The following is a 27,404-nucleotide window of genomic DNA, read 5'->3' as shown; positions in this document are numbered from 1 at the left end:
ATGAAAATATATAGCTTTTGCTTCATTCTGAAATTCGTTGGCTTTTCAGAGGCAAAGCTAACAAGGTCATTTCAATTAAAGCACAAACGAACGTAATTATGATTTTGCATCACTCCTCGCTGACGACGGTCAGCAACACTATCTTATCTTTCATACATTTTTTTGAAATTAAATGAACTAAATCTCTCCCTTCAGGGAAATTCTTTAACTGTTCTTGATGCCTACGAGAAAAAACTGGTGTTATGAATTAGTTATGTAAAAGACAGACAATTTGCACCTTTTCCAATATTGGAATCCGTTTTAGTGGAAAATGATATTTTTGTTGATTCTGAGTTTCTGGAAAGGGTTTGTGACCACTTCAAAAATCTGAAACAGAATTTTGAAACATATTTTCTGAATAACTTTTATAAGAAATTTCTGTGGGTTCGCGATCCATTTCAGGCTTGCAGTTACGAGAACGACCTTCCGTTATCGAAAAAAGGACAGTTAATTTAGCTTTCAAGTAAATGGGCTTAAAATGCAATTCTGTGATCGTGGTTTGGCTCGATTCTGGATCTCGCCTTCAGTGAGAAGTGAATTTCCCAAATTATCCGAAGAAGCAGTGAAAATCGTCATGCAGTTTTCTACAACCTATCTTTGTGAGAAAGGATTTTCATCTCTCCTTCAAATAGAAACAAAATATAGAAATCGTCTTAGTGTGTGTGCCGATCTTTGACTGAAGGTGACCAATAATGAGCCAGATATCCAGCAACAAGAGCTCCTAAGTCCTTGCAGAGTTGCTGCAAGGGCTGAGGAGCTCAACCATCTCATTAAAAGATAAGTAGTAACATAATTATATCATTATTTATTTGTTCAATGATGATACACTTTTATTCGTTTACTTCCAATTTAATTATATTTCCTTATGTATTCAAAGCATGCTTTTAGATTTAGGATGTTATAAATGACACAGTTTTTCCCAAATGTTGGTAATCCCCAAATAGGTTTGTTAAAAAATTACATAACTCATGGTCCGTAGAATTGTTTTAGGCATTTTACTGGTCTTTGGGCTTAGAAAGGTTGAGAAACGCTGCTGTAACTCATTCCAACTAAATACACTAATTAGTTACTTTAAGCTTGATGTCAGCAAGTTGAGGTATATTTGTTCAGTGTCTACTGTAGTGATAGTACAGTCGTTTGAACTCACAGAAACACTGATGAATTTTTGTACTATGAATAATTTAGTGTTTGTATTTTACAGGTTATAGTTAGATAGTTAGGTCCACGCGGTTAGCCTAGTGGCTATGCGCTTCGCAACCATATGCCTGGGGAAGGAGTGTCCTAGGTTCGATTCCCGCCGGTGACCTGAGGAGCTGAAGGATCTTCCTCAGCCATAGCCAAGTTAGCCAGTCTTGGGCGTGGACAGCAGGGTTTTTTCCCCAGTTTATTCTGGGGTTTTTCATCCCCCAAAGCAGGCAAACTGGCCTTGAGAACTTAACACTACCAGCCATAGGATATACCGGGGCATAGGGCTGACCACCTTATCCTGTAAATGGATTGAGGTCCGATGATCAATGGACCCTCAACAACGCAAGGTAAAAGAGGGTATAAAGAAGATGAGATAGTTAGATGAAAAAACTGGCAAAAATTAGAGGAAACATTGATCATGCTCTTATTTCACTACACACATGAAAAGTGACATTAATACATTATTTTATTATACTACGTAACACATAATGAATAGCAGCACTTTACAGAAGGAAAATTACACTAGTTTCTTGTTAAGCATTGAAAAGCATGTTCCACAAAAGAATGCAATATTTTATCGGGAGGCATATTTACTGTTTCCTCTACATTTCCTCTATTAAACCTGCTACTTTTCTATAATTATGGTTTTAATTTTGTGCACTATTAGAAAGGGAAGTGTAATGGCAAATAATAGGTTATGTGTTACGTGCTTAGTTTTGTTTGCAGATAACATCACACAATATCACATGCCTAGCAGTCATTTAGTAATTCACACTAGCATGAAGATGACAATTATTGTTCCCTAATTATGTTCTCTATTATTTATAGATTGTACCATTTTTTTTAAATTTTATTTTTTTAATATACAGCAGACTTTCTACACTCGGGATTCTGATTATTCTGACTATGGTACTTTTGCACAAAAAAAAAAAAAAAAAAAAAAAAAAAAAAAAAAAAAAAAAAAAAAAAAACGATAGTCAAGTATAATTTATTAATTATGTGCTGAGATGAGAGAAGAAATAAATAACTAGTCAGTGCAAGAATTTTTTAAATTCATAGCCCACTCACACTCATTCCAGGGAAGTGGAGTGGCATTACACCTAATATCATAACTGGAGATACTCAGCTCTTCACTTTATTCAGATGATGTTATATTCCTAACTAAATAACTGTCATAACAAATCTGGCATAAAAATCAGACATAAGAAATTAAACAGATAGGATCACAGAAAATTAACTGCATTCTTAACTGAAAACCATATAGAACAAGTAAAATGCTGAAATATTTTATTTAGGCACAATTTTTAGTGAAATGAATATATTATTAATAAGAGAGTGATGGGGGAGTTAGGGACTCACTGAGGGAGGCCAGATATCACCCATACCAGCACTCACAATAGATTACCTCCAAAAGCAATCTAATCATGCAACCGTACGAGAGAAAAATCTAGCTCTCACTGCATACATTCCCAACTTCTGTGAATGCCCTCTTATCCCTCCCCACTTTCCATAAAATGACACTTTCAGAAGTTTACAAGATAACTATATCACCCTTATTTTTTCTGTCTGCAAATTCTCGATCGGTCTTCATAATCTGTATCCCATAATTCTGATATTATCAACTTCCTATCTACTAAACCTCCAAGATAGCCTGATCCTGATCAGTTTCTTCCAGCAAAATTCTGTCAACCTATTACAACATTGCATCTCATTAAGCCAAAGTGCACAACTTTACACTTACTAACATCGAACTGACAGCTATTTTCATATGTCCACAGTTCCAGCTTATTCAAATCATTCTGCAAGTACTGTATTCCTGATTACTTTGTATCATCAGAAAACAGCTATACGTCACATATTCAACTCCTTTCCAATGTCATTAATGGAAATGAATGAAAAGCAATGAACTAAGAACTTATCACTGGTCACCCTACATCTTACAGACCCCCCCCCCCACACTTCTTGATATCTGACCTTCAGCTATCCTCTTATCCATGCTAATATTGCATATTCTACAACTGCAACAGGTCTTCCCTGCTATATCTTGTCAAAGACCTTAGCAAAGTCTAATAGCATTGTAGTGTATCCACTTCCCTTGTCTAACACAACATTAACATTATTATAAAATGCGAGCAAATTGTTGAAACATGACCTTCCCTTAGTAAACCCATATACAAGCTCTTACTAACTTTTCCAAAATCTTCACCATCACTCCAGTGATACTGATAAGTCAGCAGCTGGACAGTTTTTGCAGCAACCTTGTGTAATTGGAATTATCATCATATATTCTTTCAACTTGTGTGGAATCTTTTCCATTCTGAGGCTCAAATTATATGGCATGGTAAAAGGATCCACCAATCAACTTGGGCAATCTTTTAGCATACATGCTGATATCCCATCAGTTCCTATTTTTGAATCTTATACAGTTTGTGCAACAATTCTAGTACTTCCTCCTTATACACCCGAGTTTCTTCATCCAGTGAAGAGACAGCAGTGAGCTCAATGTTTTATACACCAGGCTGGTAACTTTTAGCAAAATAGGTATTCATTAATCAAACTGTTTCTTCTGCATCTGCTACCAACATACCATCCACATTGATGACAGTTATTCTTTCACATTCATTATTTGCAACAACAGAATTCTTTTGAATTGTCTTGAGCTTTTAGTCAGAGCCAATTTCTTTTCATACCCACACTTATCTTTCTTTATAGTAGTTATAACTCTTCTGGCCTGTGCCTTATAATAATTTTCATATCACAGAATCTTTTTCTTATGAATTTATTTTTCTTCCTTAATAAGATTGAATGTTCATTTCTATCCTATTTATTTTTTTAACTACAGCGATACATTCCGATATTGTATCATTTAAGTGTTTTCTAAATGCTTCCCATGCTAGGTTCAGAACCTAGCATATTCCCATGTTAGTCAATTTCCTGCTTGTAGATCAGCAAGTAACATTTTTTCGTGACTCCTCCCCCGACACTATAACGAGATCTAAAATTCTTTGACCTCAAGTTTCTTCTACCACATGCTGCTTTAAAAGTTGTCAGATGCAACAGCTCAATAAATTCAGTTTCATTCTTCTCAAGAGATTTCAGTGCTATCCAATTTATAATTGGATAGCACTGAAATCCAATTATAAATTGGATTTCAGTTTATTTCTAATTGGATGTGAAAGGCTCTTCACATCCTAAGTGGGATTCAAACTCTGTTCATTCCAACCAAAGGGATAACCTCAATCCATTATTTGTATTCAGATTTGGCCCATGAAGCTGGGTTTCACAACTCTTTGTATAAACATTCTAAGAGAGTTGCTTCTGAACTCTAGGATCAGTGGAGGTGGCATGCTCCTAAGTCCAGACTGTTCAGGCTCATGAAATTTAAGATAACTGAGATGCTCATCATGACAAACATTTACTAGTTTGGCAAGAAATTTCATTAACATCAGGGTTAGCTAAAGGCAAAAGTTAATCCTTTGCAGTGCCTAAAAAGATGTCCATATTTTAGTACAGCAGGACACCAGAAGTTCAATGCATTTAAAAAATTTGGCTATTCTTTCATGAGCCCCCTTTAACATAAAGAGTGGTAATACGATGACCCATGCCTTAGGAGGAAGGTTACAAAGAAGCCATTAGCCAGGAAGATGGTCTTAATATGATTTATTTCTTGTGATAGAGTGAGCCTGATATACAAGTCTTAATGGTGTCAGATTTTTGAAAAAGATAGTGATGTGAAAGAGCATGACTAGAAAGTCTGGTGTGGGTTTTCTTTCTGAAAACAGAGAAGTGTAGACTATTATCTGGCCGATGAATAAGGTGGCCTATAAAGGCAATATCGTTTTTTTCTACTTCAAGAATGAACTCTGTCAAATTTTGTCAGGAATCTTGAAGTTCTGAAAGAACCTTGCCAAAGTGCAAAACCATCAACAACACAAGGAAGGCTTAGTAGAGATGTCTAATAGCCTCTGCAGAAAATAGTTTACAAGTGTTGGAGAAAGAGAAGTATTCACAGCTGTACTTTCATTTGCTGATAGAACTTGTTCTAACAAGTCAAGTATCCTGAGCAGATGACAAAGTCAAATATGCAAAAAATATCTTCAGAAAAATCTTGACTGAGAAAGACCAATGTTTCATCTAGGTGAACATTAGTAAATAAACACTGTGCAAGCTTATTAAAAGATCACCTCATACTGTTCTTAATGGATAAATTACTAAATTTGTAATAAATTACTTTTGGCATTCACTGGAAAACCTCCTTTCTTCATTAACATGTTCACATATCAAAGACGACTATGTGGTCCACACCTCAATGTTTGATTTTTTTCATTAATGATATCAAAACTCACACCGAACAAACGTTTGTTTTTAAAACACAGTGACTGTAAAAAATAAAAATATTGAAAGATATCCAACAACAAATTGGCACCTCAGAAAGTACAATTATAGTGGAAGCCAACCAGAGTGCATCACATTTTTACCTGTATTACTTATTTATGGGCTATTCTACAATACATATATGTTATCAACAACGTGGATGACAGAAGTAATTTTTTATTTTTAAAATTAACATTCATTCAGAAATGTTCTTGGAAGGAAGGATATAAAATTAACCAGAACTTACCTAGCCTTCGAGGAAGCCATCCCTTTACTGTACGGCCCCTTTCCACATCAACTAACACTCTACGACTATCGATTTTTTTACCGTCTGCATGTTTGTAAGCAGCTATAAGATGTGTAAAAGAAAAGTATGTATGTAAGATGCTATGTAATCAACAGATTTACTCACAAAAAAAAGTATCAGAAACTTACCTTTTCTGGGAAAATTTCCCGATATTTATTCATTTAATTTTATTAACATTATTATATATCTAATTTAAAATGCAGTCAGCATGAGTCACTTATAATACAAAATCATGCACAATGTAATTTTTTGAACTATAACAAGTTTCAAATTGTAACCTGAGTGCAAGTAATTTATTAAATTCATATGAACTATATAAAATCCTGAATAGGAAATTTTAGCCACCTTGAAAGATATGCATTCATCACTCTCCCCTAACCCTTTTTCATTTAAAAAAAAAATCTGCTTTTTGATAAGCCTGAAACCTCAAAGTATCAGCCCACCAGTCCACTCAAAACAATATTTGTTTTATTACTAAGAAACAAGCTTTCTAAAACCAAGATGCACTGCAAAACATTTTTTTTTTGGACAAAAAAAAATATCCTTTCTTTTTTTAAATTAGAGTTGTAATAGGAGTACACAAGATTGTTAGTCTGTGCCACCATTCCAAATACTGATATCAAGTTAGCAGACATGATGTAAACAGCAATATAGTTAATGATAAACATTGTGATCAGTTCTGCAATGAGCAAAAAAAAAAAAAAAAAAAAAAAAGACAATCACAATGGAATTTCATGCAAGTCATGCTGACTGCACTGGTCAGTGTGTGTATACATGTGCAGATGCACATGTATATATACATCATTCCATAATACAACGATTAGCAGCTTGTAGATATTAAATTATAACTATCCCACTTTAAAGATAGCATTTTCCTCTACACTAACTCATGCGATCAAAGGAAAGAAATTAAGCTGATAATCATTGATATATAGTAAAGATTATATATATGCACACTATACAAAGTGTTAGATAATAATTCTATATTATATTTTCTTATGAAAGTTACTAAATTACCACTAATCTAAGATGAAATTTACAATTACTATTCCTTAAACATAACAGGACGATTCTTAAGTAATGAATAATCTACAGAATTACTAATAATTATACTGCTACTTGGTTTAACTTAAAAGAGAAATGTTTTAGATACAACCTAAAGGGTTATGCTAATTCAGATGTGGAATGTAAAACACAGTGAAACCCATTTAAATGTTACGTTTATAAATTTACAATATGAATGGCAAAAATTCTTCAATATTTTGATGCAAGCATGCACGTATTGCCATCTTTGGGTTTGTGAAAATTTACATAGTAATCCTACTTAGTTACTATTTACTTATCAAGATTTAAACCAGTAATGATATTTATTCCCTCTGGTATTTTTTATTTAGACATTATAATGCTGCTGCACCATCCAAGCATACTTATATACAGGCAGATCCCACCAACTTAGGTAAGGTTACATTCCACAAACTTTATGTAAGTCAGATCTAATCTACGGCCACTAATGTTTACATGTTCACTATATATGCATACGGTAGTGTATTAACATATTTTGAAAGTTATTTGTTCACAGGATGCACAGACAAATTAGAATTCAATATATCATTCAATGTAAGAATTGAATATATCACTGATAATTCTATAAGGAAGATTGAAATGCGAAATTACCATTTGGCATTTCGATCTTCCTTATAGAATTATCAACAAATAACTGAACAGTAGTTTCTTTCAAGAAACATGGTACATCAGGCTCCATCTTCTCCGATTGTGCCATTTCTGCCAAAATCTTGTGGAACATTAGTTTTCAGTGCATTTCAAGATGGAATAAACTTTTTTGTTGTTGTTACTGTTGACTTTAAAGAGACAGATCTTTTCACATTTTTCTTCATATGGGCAGCATCCTTCAGCTATATTCACTGTTGATGGTAAAAGGTTAAGATCATGTCCTATGGATGTTAATCTTTGTCCACCTTGATATTTCTTTTAATTATTTTTTTATTTATTTCTAGATTAGTCTTGGAGTGTTTATACATGTATTTTCACTTTTTTTCCTATCATGATTGTACTTCTACCACAGCACACAAAAAATTATTCAAATATATGAATAGACATATTTCACATGTCCATGTTCAGTAGTATACAAAGCAAGACTGAGGAAAGCACCCACCCACATGCATCGTAGGCTGTCTTTGTGGAAGAATGTTATTAGGCAGTGTGCGAGTAATGTAGGTGATTGACGAATTTTTTTTAAACAATTATGCAAATTATCCTTTAGGTGTAGGTGATTGACAAATTTTTTTTAAACAATTATGCAAATTATCCTTTCCAGATAATTTGCACAAGAGTATATGTCTGAATTTGTAGGTTGGGGCCTGCCTGTATGCCCATTTTGAATGATTTAAAAAGTATTATATATATATATACACACACACATACAGGTATCCCTCGATTAATGTGATTAATCCTTCGATGTTACCGCGTATATCAAATATAATAATCAATGGTAAAAATTACAATTTGTCCATGATCGATTACTGTATTAATAATTCGTTTTATATGGTACTCTAATTCTTCAACATCTTCTGCATCAACACCATTAAAACCAAGGTCTTCACCAACTGTAACGATTTCTTCAACCACATTATTCACAGGATTTTAAAAACCACCTAAGTCATTAGCGCATTCTGCAAAAGGATTTTCCAAACAGCTTTCACGTAACTAGAAGACACCTGCTCCCACTAGTCATGAATGTTTTCAGTTGCGTGTTTAATGTTAAAATTTTTCCAAAATTCTTGGAGCCTAATCGCATTTTCTCCCGTTGTTGTTTCTACTGCCTCTGAGAATGTTAAAAAAAAAAAAAAAAAAAAAAAAAAAAAAAAAAAAAAAAAAAAAAAAAAAACTTTTTTTGGCTTTGAAAGTTGCAATGACGCCAATGTCCATGTGCTGTAGCAATAACGTCGTGTTTGGTGGAATTTTGTTAAATTTAGAGGCGCGTTAATTAAAACTCTTGTCACATATATAAACGGATAATTGCAATCAATTTCAGTGCATTAAGCAAGGGATACCTATATATATATATATATATATATAGTGTATACGTGTGTAGGTTTCACTGTATTTCAAATAGAAAACTTTTACATAATTCTTCAAAAAGGAACTTACCTAACTTACCAATGTCAATAAAATCAGCAGTTAGATAACTAGAAGCCCTCCTTTACTTTTTCTTCATGTATTATTCCTTAAGCCCCAAATTTTAGCCTTATAAAGGCAAATTTTACAAAAGAGCTTTCCCTTATCAAGGGAAATTTTGTTTAATTGTCCTCACAGTCCAATCTTTGCAAGTACAAAACTAATTACCCCCAAGTGATATATATTTAATACACATGCACACATATCTCCTAATCACATTAATGAACAAGAAGAAAAGATGATCTTGTTGAAGTATAAGAGATTATAAATGTAAATAAAATTAATTCTAAAATTAAATGAAACATTAACTCATTTATCATGATTATATACAATTAGCTTGAGAACCTGTTATTTTTATACAAAAACCGGAATGAAGTCATGTGAGGTCTGTTCTAAAAGTATCCTTTATATTTTATCATTTGAATGCTTATGAATAAGAGGTGCAGCATGATGTGTACGTTTAGGCAAAAACTGTTGGCTTTTCTGTTGTACAGCATAAATCAACGCAGTTAACTAAACATGTTTAGCTTTGTTTTATGGTGATTTTTACGTCTGAACATATGGAGCAATGTGCATCATTAAATTTTTGTTTTAAATTTGACAAAACAGCTTTGTAAAAGCTGTAATGGAGGTGCTGCAGGGATATACTGGTCTGAACACTTCCAACTATGGAAAGTGCACAATTTAGTTTGAAATGATTAAATGTATGCAAGAAAGCACATTACAACAAATGTTCGTGTTTGTCTGCTAACAGAGAAGCAATGAATCATATTTGCCTAATTTGGGTCTATGCAGTCTCCTCCTCCTCCTCCAGGCATCACAGAATTTATGCTACTGAGGTTATTAAATAATTCAAAGAAGACAATGGTTATCTGACATGTGGATTTTAAAAACTTTTTCCAACAGTGATTAAAAAAAAAAAAAAGCTGCACAAACTTACACCAAATAACTATTTATTAAATACAATACAGTGTGCACCTAATAAAAGAAACTAATTTTTTCCTCCCTCAGTTTACCCCATTTGTAATGTAAAAACACATATAAACAAAGAGAAATAATATAAACATATTATCATACTTAATTTTTTACTTTCAATAACAGTTAATCACATATTCACATTCAAAACATTTATAATAATGTTTACTACTATCAGACAAAATTTAAAGCTGAAATGTTTTATAATTTTTATGTATCTCTATATCATAGTTACAAGATAAATACTGTCGTGTCCCCATGCTTTTACTATGTTTTTCATCCAACAAGGTTCACTGAGTCATATTCAAACAAATCAGAAATTACTAATGAAACTGACTACTCACGTGTAAGGAAAGGTAGAAAAAATAAGCTATTTAATAACAATGTTTCACAGCTGTGACAATTGCCACCAGAACAGATACACGAAAAATCATTTTCAACAAAATTATATCAAATGTGGAATAAGTACGATGACCAGTTGCTGAAACTGACAAACACCCATCCTCAAATAATATCCTAATTTTTTTTTTTTTTTTTTTTTTTTTTTGCACCTGTACAAAGTTCATGAATTAGCTTGTTTACAACAGAAAGCATAGCCTAAGTTACTAACAATGTAAATTAAACACATAGTACTCTACAGTATCCTATATCAGAAAATGATTTTTGGACCAATAATGTGGTCAGTTTTTATTTGAATGAAAGCATGTTTTTGTCTCACAATCCTAGTGAAAAATATTTTCATATACACACACAGAACGACATATTTGTTTCGTTCAATTTCAAAGATTTTTCTAAACAACATGTGATCTTACACACCCACAGTTGCTAGTTCAGTTAAGGTCATTTAGACCATACAAAAAAGCATAAATTTTAAACCACATGCATAAAATTAAATTTCTTTGCAGAAAATGGACTGGGGAAGACTACAGAATGATGGTTTAGTTATTTTATTTTCAAAAAATAATTTCAAGCTTCACTCAATCCTTTCAAATCTATTTTTTTTGGAGAAGGTGGAAAGCAGGAAGAAGTCCAAATTCAAAATACTAAAAACGCAATTGAAGGCAGTAGACAGTATAAGCTATTCTGTTAATAATGTTAAATTTTTTTTTCTTTTCAGTATAACATTTATTTTTATTGTGCTATGATGATCATTTCCCATTCAAATCAATGTAAAGAATTTCTCTACTTCATACTAGTAAAAAAAGTGAATTAGCCACTCTGAAAGATAACTATGCAGTTAGCAGGTAAAATTATACTTGTACTTTGAAAATATATTTATTATTAGTGAGATAATTAGCATTACATTGTATTATCTTATTTTTAAAACCTGAACTGATCGCGTTGAGGAGAGGAATGCTGATACAGTTTAATCATTTCGAACCATTTCAAATTTGTAAATAATATACAACAAGTGCTCAATTACATGACCTAAAAATGAATAAACCATCAATCAATCAACCACGGAATGAATTTAGCGTATCAAAGTGTGTGGGGCTTCTGGTACAGAACCATGCAATTATACCTTCAGTTATCCAACTGACACTCTGCTTTCCCATTCTAGCTGTATAATTGAAAGGATTACTGTATTCTTTCTCCTCTTTTTCAAAGAAACTACATCCTGGATATGACTGTTCACCATGATATAAGACACCAAACTTGCTTTTTTGCAACACATTTTGTATTATCAATATGTTCCCAGTAAGTCATTTCGTTAACTTATATGTTTCATCTTCTAATCATTAACTAGAGATAATCCACCACTTGGGATCTCCTATTAAGAAAGCTTTGCTTAATTAGATTATATAAGTACTTCCACTAAGAATTTTCCACAGGTATGATATGAAGTTTATTAAAGCTAAATCTGTAAAATAAATAAATAATAAATTTTAAAAAAATCAACAAAGTCCTACGAATATACTTATAACTTCAGGAATTCCTTTATTCCCAGGGCTTTGGAATCTTGACAGGATTTTATTTAAAACCTCTTTTTTTTTTTTTTTTTTTCAATCTTAATATTTAAGCATCAACATTTTTATACAAAAAAAGGAAGCAGATATTAATCATATTGACAGAGATGAAACTACTGGGCCACAGTGTGACCAAAGATTTCAAAGAAAATGAAAACTCTCTAGGCTAATTTACCCAATAACTAGATTTAACTAATTATTTGCAAAATCATTTGAAATTTTGAAAGTACAAAAAAGTTGAAAAAAAAAAAAAAAAAAAAAAAAAAAAAAAAAAAAAAAAAACATCCTATCATAAAAGTTGAAGTAACAGCAACTGTTACCATATTTAAGGTTCTGAATACATCGCTGTTATTATAATTAGATTGATAATCATCTTAAAAAATTCTGTGTGAAAGATAATTTTGTAAAAGATAACACTTTAAGTTACTTTAATATTCAAATTTTTCTCACTCTTTTTATTGCACACTTTATCCAGATTTATCACCCACACGATTTCTTTGGATGTATTACTGGGCATATAAACATTTCTATTGTACAAAGTATTGAAGGTTGTTCTTGGGTTATATTTGTTAAGTATCTTTTTGAATCTCTCTCTACAATTACAGCTATCTGCTGTTGCCAGTTTAAAGTCTCTGGGCAGAAATTTTTTCCTAGTCAGTTTTGTAAAGAACTCTTACAAGATTTTAGAGCTGCCTGAAACAGACAAAGATGGATCTGTTAATAGTTTTTAAGATTATCACTAACCAGGCTTTCTCTGCACAACATGAACACCAACTTGCCTGAGGAATTCCTCTTCACCAATACATCCAAGAAATGCATACTTTAAGGCAATTAAGGCTCTACTAGTGTTCTTAGTGCAGACTTACGCTGCCACTTGTAATACATCACAAGCATATACTACACAAACTTTTACAGCAGGTGTTTATAGTGACATTTAACAAAAAGGCTATTTGCATGCCATCTAAATAACAAAATTATAAAATCGTGCAAAACTTCCACATTCATAGCCTTAACACCTATACGAACAGCCATTTACACACATCAAAAGAAGACTAATTATCACAGAATTCAATGGCACACTCAATAATTACTCCCGCCTCCCCAACTATCAAGCTTAACACAATTGGTTCTATAACATCAGGGCAGAATGCCCATTCATGAGATTTAAGACTCCAAGTAAGAGACTGCCAAATCTAGAATTCCCTCTATGTAATGTATGCTGGCTCAAAATTCCTTCTGACATTTGCAGACTTTATTACTTTCCAAATTTATCCATTTCAATCCCTATTATTTATCCCTGAAGTTCAATATTAGATTGTCTTCCATGTGAACACTTCATTGCTCACAACTTAAACTGACTTCTCTTCAGTATCAAGTTGGAAGAGATTCCAATTCCAAAGAGAAGAAATTCACTTCATTAGCAATGCTCTAACCATCTTCCACCAAAATACTTTCCCAACACCCCAGTCCTTTTCTTAGCAAGCTCTACTTTGACATATACCACAGACATCACAACTTTCCTGGTAAATTAGACTACAGCCTGTCCATGTTTTCTTTTCTGCAGAACATCTATCTAGTCTGTTTCATGTACTTTGACATCACAATGGTATGACCTCAGTGATTTCTACTCTTGCTCAAATGACTAACAAACAATTCTTGCTGGAACGAGGGTCTTCATTTATCAATCCTACCCCAAACTCCTAACCACTATCCAAAGCCTCAATTCTCCAAGTATGCCTGGACAATTAAGATAAAAAGTTGGCACATGTAAAGTGATAATGATTCATGATGTCAAAATCCCCAGAAAGAGCCAGATACAAAAAACCTCTCCTACTTACAAGGAAACAAGCTATGCAGTCCCTTGGGAGCAACTCCTTCCTTTCCACCCATCTCAAACAAATCATCATCTAAAGATAAAACAGAGTTCCTGACACCAGTCATTTCTTTTCAGAGTGGTTGTGTGTGTATTTAAATATCAATTCCACAAATGTCACCTCACAAAACCCATAACTTAACAGTGCCTGTGTGGTCAAATTATTAGTGGCAGGGATGATTTTCCAAGCAACACAAGTTGACAGAATAAAAAGTTGACTAAGTAAATCATCTCAACATTAATACAAGAATGGGCAACTGCATATCTTTGTTTGCCAGAAGAAAAAAGAATCCTTAACAGCTATGTATATCAACAAATCTCTTATTCCAGAGAGTGTCCTCTGAATTGCATTTAAAATATGAACTACAGAATCAATGGACATCTTCATCTGGTACCGACTTGACAGCAAGTCCATATGCAGCCAATCTCTTTCACTTCATGCTACAGCTGGGTTAATATCGGGAGAATGAATAAGTCAAATTATTATTACGGGCAACTCCAAGGAGTCCTTAGACTCATCGAGGGAGGCCCTAACATCATGTCAAGAACAACTATTCAACACAGTATTTATCATACTTCACCTTGAACTCATTTACAGTCATGGCATCCACAACACACCCTGGCAGTTTATTCCATTCATTCACCACTCTCCAAGTAAAAAACCTAGCTCTAACACCCTTGCCCAGCTTCCATGGATGGCTCCCCTAATCCTCCCATCGCCAGTCCTATTCTCAAAAATATCTTCTGAATTAATCTTATAGAATGCCTTCAGTAATTTGAATGTCTCAATCGTATCATCCCTTTTCTGCCTATCAATCAATTTCTGCAACCCACAAATCTTCAACCTGTTCTCATAAGGTTCATTCCATAGACCTGCTATCATCTCAGTCACTCTTCTCTGGATCCTCTCCACCAAGAAGAAACCCTGGTGCCCATATCTGGGCACAGTAGTCTAGATGGGGTCTTATCAAGGCTCAATACACAGGAACAATAACCTGTTTGTCTCTGCTCGTCAAAGTATTTTTCAGCAACCAATTGATTTGATGAGCTGATTTAGCCACCTTTGTGATGTGCCCCTAAACTTCAACTCCCTATCCACCAACATCCCTGGCCTCGTCAATCTCCTGGAATACAGTTCCACCAATGTGGTATACTGCTGCTAATCTTTTCACCCCAAAATGCATAACCTTACATTTTGCCACATTCAACTGACATCCATTCTCTTTAGCCCAGTTCTCCAAACTACCAAATCATCCTGCAAAATTTTGACATCCTGTGCATTCACTATTGCTCTACCCAACTCTGCATCATCAGCAAACAGATGAACAGTTCCTCTCAGATCCTTTCCTATATTGTTAATGAACAAATTAAACAGTAGTGGTCCAAGAACAGAACCCTGCGGCACATCACTAGTCACAGACCGTCTTTTGGACTCTACTCCTGAATAAACCACTCTCTGATATCTCTTCATCAACCACCCTCCTATCCATCTCACCAACCCTATATATCCATCCCCATATGCTGCACTTTACTGATTAGAATTCCATGTGGTATCCTATCAAGGTCCAGTAGAATCACTGTAAACCCATTACCCTTATTCAATTCAGCCATCACTGTGTTATAAAACGTGAGCAAGTTACTGAGGCATGATCTACCCTTCACAAAACCATGCTGTCTCCCATACATATGATAAAGCACAAGCATGCATCCCAAACCATTTATAAATTATCTATGCTTTGTGACAATGTATATTATCCAACTGGAATTCAGATGCCGCATTACTCATAATAAGACTGATACAGAGAAATAATGGGTAGTAAAGAAAATCTCCATACTTCAGTTAGCAGTGCCAACTGGCATTGAAAACAGAATTCATTTGATCAGGAGACCTTTCTCCCCACCCCTCAAATTTCCAGGTTTCATTCTCCTCTGCCAAGGATACCTGCAGATGATTGACATGAGTGGAAGACATCGTGCATTTAGATATGTTACTTTTCAAGAGACATATGACAACTGTTTCTTTCCAATCATGAAAATCCCAATGGCTGGACATTTTCTTGTTCTTGGTACAATATACTGTTATGCATGAATGTTCCAGCAGCTTCCATGATATTTACAGTATCACACCATCCTCTAAGCTTAGGTTATCGTGTTGGTCCATTATAGTTTATATGATAATTAATGAGAGCAATGATAATAAGAATTTTGATATTTATTTCGCTTTATGCGACTTGGTTTTTCAAATGCAATAACCAGAAATAGTGAAGAACAATTTTAACACAAACTACAAAGTCAAAGCCAGAACACAGACACATGAAAATAAATCAGCAGATAAAACATTTTCTTTTCAATATAGTATGGTAACACATTGCTTAGATCATCACATTCCTGTCCTTTCTCAAAGATATACTAGACTGGATATCTTTTAGTTCTGCTGTAATACAACATCATGATAGAGTTTTGAACTGCCCTCTTGTAAATTACATTTGTTATTTGCACATATTGGCAGAGTATACGGATAGAACCATTATATATCTCATGTGTAGGAGTGATATATAAAAAAATTGAATGTTCTCACATGCAACTGAATCTGAAATTCAATATTTCCACTCTTAACCAAAGAAATTTTTCAATACGTGAATTGAACAAGAGAATGTCCACAGAAGTCATGGTTAGCAAGGATTAGAAACTTTGTTTGGAGAGTACTGAACAAGTGAAAAAGTTGGTCATGAGTGCTTAATCAGTGATAAACAGCATGTTGATGTTTGTGAATATTAATACTGTCATACATAAGTGTATATTCATTTCTAACACTATGCATAAGTTAGGCACTGAAATTTCTATTGTTCAAAAGAAAACTAAAGTGACTAGGCAAATTTCAAGTAAAGGTCAAATACCATTTTAACAACCAGAGTAAACCTTAAGCAACTGTAAGGCATAAAAATAATGAGATACTTTAAAAGAAGAGAACATTAGTATTTTACATGCTTCTTTCATCCACCAAAAGAAGTATTTCAAATGAAGATATAATGTTCACATTTTTTGAAAAACTCAGCAGAAGCAAATGAAGTTGGAGCATGAAATAGGTGCTTTACTAATATATATATGCCATAATGCAGTCAGCATTTTCACGATCTTTGTCAGTCTATACTTGAAGAATGATGCTGTTGGGGACTAAAATTCACTCTTCAATATTATTATACAAAAATAATTCAGTGACCTGACAAGCTTTAAATCTTACTGGATTCTCAACAGAAGCAAGCAAAAATCCCATGAGATACTTATGTGAGCAGTCTGCCAGCCATAACAAATTTAAGTTTGGAGAAACATAGAATCCATGAAAATATAACAAAGTTTTTTTGTTAAAAGGATCTTACCATGACCTATATTTGATCATAATAATGATTCAAAAATCAGTGATAAAGAAACATGAAGAATAAGAAATTTACACATTTCCTATTGTAAATTTCTTCTACTCACTCTAGCATAAATAAAGCATATAAATGAACTGTGTGTTTTTTCCCTTTTGGTTACATGGTAAATCTTAAAAAATGTTCAAAAAACAATAATAAACTCCAACTATAAAATGAGTACATAAGAGAATTAAAAACATTAAAAAAGTATTTTGTGGAAATTAATTATGAGTTTTTAGTTATTTTTTTCTCAGGTACCCTCTCAATGTTTTAGTTATCATGCACTCATTTTATAGCTTGTATTTATTATTATTTCAGTTTTTTCTTTGATTAAATTATTTATCAAATCATTAATGTGGTATAAAGTTGGATAGTATTTATACCACATAGCTTAGATTTTATACTACATCGACACAAAAGAATGAATAAAAGAAATTTACAGTATCAAAGGAATGTCCTTCATATTGTCTATCAGTTTGAATTGATATTTTTATTAAATTAAATTGCAATAATTATACAAAAAATGTAGCCATATGTACGTTTCAGTTGAATGCTCCTTTAAACAAAAAAGCTTGCTTATGTATTAATTAAGGAGCAACATGAACCCAAGATTCAGGACACCATTAAATAAAGTAAAATCCATTTTTTTTAATACAATGATAGCTACCAACTGCTGAAACCAGAAGCTTATTAAGTCTCTTCAAATGAGAGGCCCTAGTCACTTTCAATCATAATGTAGTAAGTTTTATTGACCATACTATTTCAAATTGTCTTGGAATTCTTGTAAAAAAGGAAATCTGCATCCCTGATTTTTTCTTTTTCTCCCAGATGATTGTATTTTGATCGTAAAGAGATATTTATCTCATTTTAAAAAGAAGAATACACAATTATAACAGAATATCTTTCAATCTTTGATTCTGCTATTTTACTTAATTCAAAGAATTATTACATAAATATGAAAACATTAAAAACTACAAAGTTAGCAGATATCAATCATACCTAGAACATTCACATGCTGAATGTTTCTAATTTCAGATTAAGACAAAGCAATTTAATGACAAAAAAAAAAAAAAAATCTGTATAAAGATGTATGCTATCTGTAATTGAGTACTTGACCAAGATTTGCTTTTCTCCCATAATTTTTAAGATACCTCTTTATTACTACAGTTTTGAAGATTATAATATACAAAATCATGTTCATTTCCATTTTTAAGTGCAAACTGTAAAAAATTTTTTTGCATTAAAAAAATCCTCATAATTAATCTACAGAGTGCTGCTTGATTAACATTTTAACATAATTTAGAATAGCTTCTTATATTAGAAGAATTTTTATATTCCTGATAAATTTATGTAAAATCATATTTTGAAAGAGTAATGAAATCTAAAACCCACTGGCTCGCATAAATCAAAACGGACTTAATCAACAGCCTAAAATTTCTCAAACCAGGTGTTCATTCTCATGAGTATCTTATCTTTTTTCCTAAAGATTTTAAAGAGAAATGCAAATTCTAACAAATTTCATTCTCAGAAGCTAAGAAGTATTCTTGAGATCTTTCTAGGATTCAAAATAGCATATGAAAAATCAGCTTTTCCCCCCACAGTTTATTATAAACTCAATTTTATTTACCTATTATCACTGCAAATCTGCTTTTGACATGCAAAAACCAACCAACATTACACTGCAGTGTACTTAATCTACAAGGTTACATTTGTTAATGGAAGAAAATTAATTATTTTTTTTTGCTTGGTTAAGTAACATATTATAATATGCAAGAAATTATATTATTATTATGTTTATGTGATCTGCTGGTAAGGGCACCAGAATAAAGCGCATCTAGACTAAAAATTCAAAGTCACTGCAAAAAAATGGAAAGCATCCACATTGTCAGAAATATAATTTAACTAAGAAATTTCTTGTATACTATTCAATAAGGTGAAAAAAAAAATGTTTTCACACCATATACCAGTTCATATGAAATCACAATACACTTTTTTTTTTTTTTGTACACTGAAAGTTAATTTCTAGTGTGGTACTAATTCATTATATGAGCAAACCACACTGATGAGACTCCAATTCAGGACTGAAATACCTCATGATGAAAGAAAACTTATGCACAATAAGGAATGCACAGTGGATACTTACAGAGAAATAATGTGCTCTCAGCATTAAAACTCTATAATGAATTTTTTGTATATCATTATACACAAATAGAATGAGAACATACTGTGTATATAGCATGTTTCATACATGAATCAAAATATTAGGCATAAGTTATTACCCGAATTTTAGAAAATCATTTCTTAAAAAATGTTTTGGTTACTCTTTATTACCTTATTAGAGGGTAGCAATTTAACAACACTCTGTAAATATAAAACATTCATTTTTTTATACAGTCACGCTGAAAAATTAATAATCTTCAGAATCTTCATAACAATTTAAAGAGTTTTTTCCTGTCAGTGAAAGCATATATAGAATATTCTTATAGTGTAGATCACTGGTGAAACCCTTATAAAAATTTTTTATAAACTATAAAAAATTTTATATAGGTTTCACCAGTGATCTGCATTTTTTTATTACTGCTACAATTACTTAACAGCAACACAGAAGAACAGCAGTTCTGTGGAGTTGAAAAAAACATCTTGCACACAACAATGAAAGGGTTACTTGCTTGGAATTCTTTAATTCCAAATGGCAATATTTTTCTAATATGAACACAGCCTTGAACATTTGCCAAACACAAAAAAAAATTTCCTTGAAATTCATTAAAAAAAAAATCAATTTTAAATTATTAATTATAAATAAACTAAGTACTATTTTAAAGATGAAATATAAATATAAAACTAAATCAGATCCAAATTTCTTTACCTGAAATTTAATAGAATGACACATTCAGAATTTCAGATGTTGAAAAATAAGTTTATTATATACCGATAAAACAGAAATCTGTAGTTTTAATATAGTAAGGAACTAAAATGTTATGGTCACCTAATCAGAACCGATGTATATCACCGGTATACTTACTGTTAATTTTATTCTGAAAGACAGTGTTACTCATTTGGCCATGGCTCCGGTATGAAATCAGATTTACTATTATTATACATATAACTATTCTTCATGAGAAATGCTGCTGAATTCAGTTCTGCTTATTTCTCCAGTACAAAGAAACATTAATAAAAGAGGAATTCTCCACAAGAAACTGCTGAAGTAGCTTTTGATTAGATCACACACCCAGAATATTCCATCATTTTCTTTCTCCTCTTAAAAACTCTTTCAATTTGTTGTTTATAATAATGTGATATTACTGAATCATCTATAACATTTGTTTGAAGAACTTTTTTTAAAATGATATAGAAAAGTTTAGTACAGTAAAGAAACATATGCACACATAGCATATATACGAAAACTAAAAACTGTGATATAATAATAATAAAATTAAACTGCTTTATGCTTTACCATTTTCTTCCAGTCCTTGAATTTCATGAAGCACTTAAAGAAAATAATTTTATCTATTTATGAGCAGAAATTTGGGACCCCCCCCCCCCACCAATCATTTTTAAATGATTATACAAAGCAGACCATATAACAACTTAAAAATATGCTCGCCCAATCACATATGGCAAGTAGCTGCAGACCAGACAAATAGACTATTTTTTATTTAATAAAACACAGATGCAGCAACAATAAACACATTATGGAACTCCTATTGACTTACTAGGAAATATCTTTAAAAACTGGAGGCAAGTGGTCTGAGGAAGCACATTTTTTGGATGGTAAGTAGTTTGGTCCTGCATAACCATAAATACTGAATGATTTATTTATTTTTGATTTATGTTTGAGATATTTTAAAAATATCTCAAACATAAAAATGAACAAATTATTTTCTAAATTACCCAAAAAACTCAAAATTAAGATAAACAACATGTGAATTTTTTTTTTTTTTTTTTTGGTGTTTCCACTTTACAATTGTAATAATACATAGTACTCATTAAAAAAACATAATTGCAAACAAACCACATTTTTCAAAATAAGTACGGAAATTGCCACTCCTTTCCTAATTCATCAGGCAGCACTCATTTAGTCCTTTTAGTATGCCTATGATAACAGGTTTCTGAGAACTCCATAAAAAAAAATACATTCACAGATATCATACATTAATGGTTCGAGTGATCGTTCTATAAATAGTAATGCAATAATACTGTAATAAAAGCTTCTGCTTAATTTGTTTTATTCTATTACCCTAACATGTTCTAGAAAATTGAACCACTGAGTCCTTTAAAATCCTGCAAACTAGCAACATAAAATTATTAAAAGAAAAGATAAACATTTTCATTACTGTTTTATAACCATAAAGAAAAAGAATGTTATCCTTTAAACTTCGTAAAGTTTTGAAAATGCTGTGATATCATATTGCAAAGACAATGAAATCTGCCCAGAAGTCCATATTATGTGCCATTTATTAGTGCTTTGGTGATTCTCAACAGACATACCAAGAGGAAAACCTGATCTCTCATCAAAGACCAGGAATGGCCAAAACTCTTGCTTATTACCAGAGAATCCTATGTTTGAAAACATCAAATTTTACACAGGTGAAGTCTCAGGTGGTTTGTAAATATTAAATATTGAAGATGGCCTAAAAGGTTATTTTAGCATTACAAAAGAAGAATAACAAATATAATTTTAAACACCAGAATAACGTGATACCTTAAGGCAACCCTCAAAACTTTAGTTTCAGAGGCACACACCATTTTTCTAAAAAACAGTAATGGATAATTATCCAGAGGATTGAAAAATCTGCACATTGTTTTATAATGATACTAAGTGTTTTATTTGATAAACAAAATGTAAAAATATAGATATATCATCATTATTACTACTTCAAAGGTATCTCCATGGAGACAGAAAACACATGGGGGGGGGGGGGGTTCATACAATACCTATCGTACTTTTCCTTAAAACTTATTCACTGATTGTGAAGCACTCAATCACCTCTGGCAACTTATTCACCAAACCCTTGCTAACTATACTCTTACAAAATTTTCATGAGTGACCTCTCATTCTCTCGCTTCCTAGCATGTTGGCATGTATCTGATATGCTTCTATCATGTCTTCTCTTTTTTGCCTATCAGCTAGTTTCTGAAGCCTGCAGATCTTCAATTTATTCTTATAGAGAGCATTCCATAGACCTGCCATAATCTGTCACTGACCCCTGGATCCTCTCCACTTCATTCCCATGGAATCTGGGTGACCAGATCTGCATACAGTAGTCAAGATGTGGCCTTATATAGGGGAACAATAACTTCTCTATCCCTGCTTGTCAGTATATTCTTGAACAACCATGCAATCTGATGTACTGTTTTTGCTATCTTCACAACACGCCCTCTAAATCTCAACCCCCTGTTCACAATCACCCCCCCCCCAAGTCCTTGGCCTCATCGGTTTCTTGCAGTTCAGTTCCATCAATATATAGCAAACAGCTTGTGTTCTCTTCCCGAAGTGCATCACATTTAACTGGCAGCCATTTACCTTTCCCCACTGCCAGTGTATTTAAGTTATCCTGCAGAATCTTTAGATCACCTTTATTTACTATCACTCTTCATGGTTTTCAATCATCAGTAAACAACTCAATATATTTGCTGTCAAATAATGTGGTCACTTGCCTTCTCCTGGACTCAACTCCTTCATAAACCACTCTTTGATGTCTTTCCATCAGCCACCCCCTAATCCAAATCACCAGATTAGTATCCATCCCCACTTGCTCCAATTTACGCAGAATTTTATGCGAATCCTGTCAAATGCCTTCATCCAATTCCATTGTCATTTTATTATAAAATGCAAGCAAATCACTAAAGCAAGACTTCACAAAACTATGTTGCCCCTTTATAAAGTATTATATTGCTATCTACCCAGTCCTGAATTTTTTTCTTTTACCAATTTATACAATACCTTAAGAGGTACTAGATGGCCTATAATTTGCTTTGGTCTTGGAGCCTCCTTTATGCAGTGGGATTACTTTGCCCGCTTTCTACTCCAGTGGCACCTTCCTAGTACTGACAATTAAATTAAGCAGTTTGGTCAGAGGAGCTGATAATTCCCTTGCACATTTCTGTAACACTCAGACTGATATGCCATCTAGTCCCATGCCTGTGTCTGCATTGAGGTGCTGCAGTATTCTTCTACAGCAAATTATCTAGGTAGTGATGCTGCATTGACTGATTGAGAAATCAGTCAATGCAGCATCACTACCTAGATGGTACACTCTTGCTAAATGCTCACTTGGTGATTTAACTATTTGGTTTGCTTCTGTTACCTCTCCATCAACAATACTTTATATTATCCTTCTGACTCTGAGTATACAGTCTGTTACTGCTTTATATAAACATTCCTTGACCACTTCCCATGTGCTACCAACATCTTGCCAATTCAAATTTTTATGTCATGCCAATGCTGAAAGCCGACTCCTCACCTTGTCACAATCACCAGGTTTGTAATTCTACATATATCCCTTCTTAACAGAAAAATTCTATATAGTGTTAAAACATTCAAAAACCTCTTAATATTGCAGTATCCTTTTGTACTGTCAGGAAGATTTCCTCTCTTCACTCAACCTTTTTAGGTGTCTACCAGATCCCTTGCTCTTGTGGTTTGTTTTACTTTGGACAGCCTGGTAGATCTGCAGATAAAATGCCATCTTAACTAAACATAGTTTTTGGAAGAAAACTAAACTTTTACATCAAAGTAAATTCCTTATAGAGCAGTTATATAAGGCCAACAGATCTCTGTGACCTTTGGTAATCTCCTTTAGATGGAAATATTATTATATCATTTTTACGAATTCTTGATTATATCATCATAATTTTTTAAAATAATTATGGAAATTAGGAATTAACCAATCGTCTGTTGTCCTATTGATATTGTAGTAGTGCTTGTTGAAATTGATTCTTTTATTTGCAATTTTATTTTGTGTTCCATTATTGTACTGTGGATGCCTATGATACTTAGTCAAAAATTTGAAAGCTAATAAATTTATTTCATGTAAGTTTAAGTTTCTATCTTTAATTTTTTTATAAATCATGATCACCTGAGTGGCGGCCAGCTATATGAAGACTTCTGTGAGGAAAGGATATATGCGACACTACAAGGCTGGTGATTACAAAAAGTTTAGGAGATAATATGGAATGAGGAGTTAAGCAGGAGAGAGAGAAATGTTGCTTGGCCAATGAGGAATATCTAGGTGTTGTAACATTGCTGTATAACAAGGGATTATGTAGGAAATCTGAAAGACATCACAAAATGACTAATGGTAATAGCCAGTTGCACAAAGAGCATGTCAGGCAAGTGACTAATTTAGTAAGGACAGAAAAAATGCCCTATGAGCAGAAATGAGAAATTCTGGACAAGGAAACTCTTAGCTTTTTATATGTGGAAAGCAGAAGGAAGAATGATTATAGCAAGATGATGTTAATGGATGAAAACAGTTGATTCATAACTGCTGCAGATGATATAGTTGAAATATTCAGTGACCAATTCATCAGTGTGTTTCATCCTCATCACTGTGAACCCATGAGAAGCCTGTACAAGAAATGGGAGAAGATTCTTACTGGTGAGCAAACAAGAGGTATATGATGGATTATGTAAGCTTCATGTCAATAAGACTTGGAAGATATTTCACTGTTTTAAGGGAATGTTCGTAGGAGTTGGTAGACTTGGCATACGTTGTCCCAAGGAGTGGAAAGAAGGTAAAATTGTTCCAATTCACAAAGTTGGTGATAAAGCTGAGACTACAAATAGAGGCCAATCTATATCTGGAAGTGTGGTTAAACAAGGTGAGTACAAGAATACCAAAGTGAGTTGATAACAGCAATATTCTCTGATTGTCAGCATGGGTTTGTTAAAGGGAAGTCAAGTTTTACCAATTTATCTATGTACTATAACAAAGTAATGCCTGCACTGCCCAAGGGGAAATACATATACCACAGTATATCTAGATTTTGCAGAGGCTTTTCATAAGTTGCCAGAGAACAAGGTGGTAATTAAATTGGAACGAAGGTGACTGGATACTAGATTAGTGCAGTGGATAGGTGATTGACTGTCAGATATCAGTGAGTTGTGCATGGGGGGGGGGGGGGGGGGTACTAAAAACATCTACCCCTGCAACTCACTGCTAGTGAGTTGCAGGGGTGGATGTGTTTCGGGGTGACTATTGTTTCAACTTCTTCATTAACGATATGGGATGGCATAACAGGATAATGCGACTGTTTGCAGCTGATGCAAAATTGGGGAGATACTACGGTTTTAAAGGAGGACTTAAATAGATTGTATGAGTAGAACTGTTACAAAGTATGCACTTGGTAGGGAAATTTTAAAGGAGAAAAGAGATCTGGGAGTGGACAAGGACCTGAACTTCAGAGATCAGAATGCAAGTTGTAAAGTCGTCACACTGGACCTGAACATGCAGAAATAAAGATATGGTTCCACTGAATAAGGCCTTGATTGGGTCTCATATGGATTTTGGGAAAAGATTTGGTCACCTGATTTGCACGGTGATGAGGATATATTTATTTGAAAGGATCTAGAGAAAATCAACTTAGGTCATAATAGGTTTTTGAAATGTGGAGTATGAAGACTGACTGAGGAATGCAATTTGTGAAACCTCGTGAAAAGGAGGAGGTATGATTGCAATTAAGTGGACAAGTGATTTGTTACATGTTGAAGAAGTTTTCAGAGAAACAAGAACAGCCATCCTGGGAAACTGTATAAGGAGGATGTGAACAAGGGAGTGAACAGCAGATTTTTTTTTTGCATGGAGAGAGAGAGAGAGAGAGTAGTTGGTAAGTGGATTGCATTGCCTGATAATGTTGTGAAGAACACGTTGAATGAGTTAAAAGCAGTTTGATGGGTTTCGGGTCTTTTGACTCCATGAAAGTTTTGTAATAATAACAATTCTGCAACAGCGCATAAGTAGCGCTAGACACACACACCACTCAAATTAAATGCCAGTGATGCCTATGGGTGAACTTGAAATGATCAAGAAAACCATAATTTTTAATACTATTTTATTTAATTGTAAATATGACTAAAATAATTACTAAAGCTATATTGAATGAACATATTTGTATCCAGCAAAAAAAAAAACTGTTAAGTTACTGATAACAGTAAACTGAATCTTGTTGCATGGTCTTTTTAACTGTTTACTAGAATAATGCTTGACAGTATTCACTGCTGAGCTGCATCAGTCATAACACATTGAATGAAAGATAACTAGCAGATAGTTTGAGTGTTAAGATTAAATAGCTTCATAGGATACTGGTACAGCCAATAAAACACACATAGACACCACATCCAAACTAATGGCATTAATAAATTTGTGTATTCAGATATTCAGCTTTTTTTTTTTTTTTTTTTTAAACTTCAATTTATTTTGTTACCTGATAGCACTGTCAAACATACTACTCCTAATTGACAAAATTATTGAGATTTAAACGATTTATCTACAGTATCAATCTATAAGATAATAAAAAAAAAAAGTTCTTAACATTCTTTGCAAACAGAAACATAATTTGAAACTAGTTATTTACCTACATGCAGTCTTGTATGCCTGTAAAGACAATACATAATAGGATTTACACTATTCATTACTACTGATCTGATAATGCTTTGAACCTAACTTCATGCACACATTAAAAAATAAATAAAAATTACCTGCATTGAGTGAACATTTCTCCTGAATAATCATCCATATTATTATAATTATGATGGAGTTAGTTATACATTGTTAGAAATAATGAAAACCAATATGCATACACGCATATATAAATTATCTTTTCAAAAGTTATTAGATATTCCATGATGAATAAAAATCTTGCCAAGAACAAATTTCTATTCCTGTTTCACCCCCGCCCCCTCTGGTAATGGTGGATGCAGAATTGTTGAGAATAACACAACTAGAAGTGATTCAAATATATTTAAGGTTCAGTGAACAATAATCACAAAGATGACAAAGCATTAAAAAAATAAATAAAAAACATTCTGCAATCTATTATGATGGTTTTCAATCATGAAATGAGACACCAGG

The 27,404-nt window shown here is 33.0% G+C and overlaps 1 protein-coding gene across 1 annotated transcript in view; it reads right to left on the bottom strand.

Moving 5' to 3' along the window:
* Positions 1-27,404, bottom strand: part of LOC150092734 (U1 small nuclear ribonucleoprotein 70 kDa-like) — a 110,569-nt gene that overhangs the window by 17,055 nt on the left and 66,110 nt on the right. The window contains exon 7 of the mRNA XM_090414803.1: positions 5,849-5,950. Within this exon, the coding sequence (XP_090270929.1) occupies positions 5,849-5,950 (102 nt within the window). The remainder of the gene's footprint in view (positions 1-5,848; positions 5,951-27,404) is intronic.

This window comes from Typopeltis vanoorti, chromosome 25, assembly GCF_054136105.1.
Source record: "Typopeltis vanoorti isolate ZY-2024b chromosome 25, IOZ_Tvanoo_1.0, whole genome shotgun sequence".
Classification (NCBI taxonomy): domain Eukaryota; kingdom Metazoa; phylum Arthropoda; class Arachnida; order Uropygi; family Thelyphonidae; genus Typopeltis; species Typopeltis vanoorti.
This window is presented reverse-complemented; position numbering and strand designations above follow the sequence as displayed.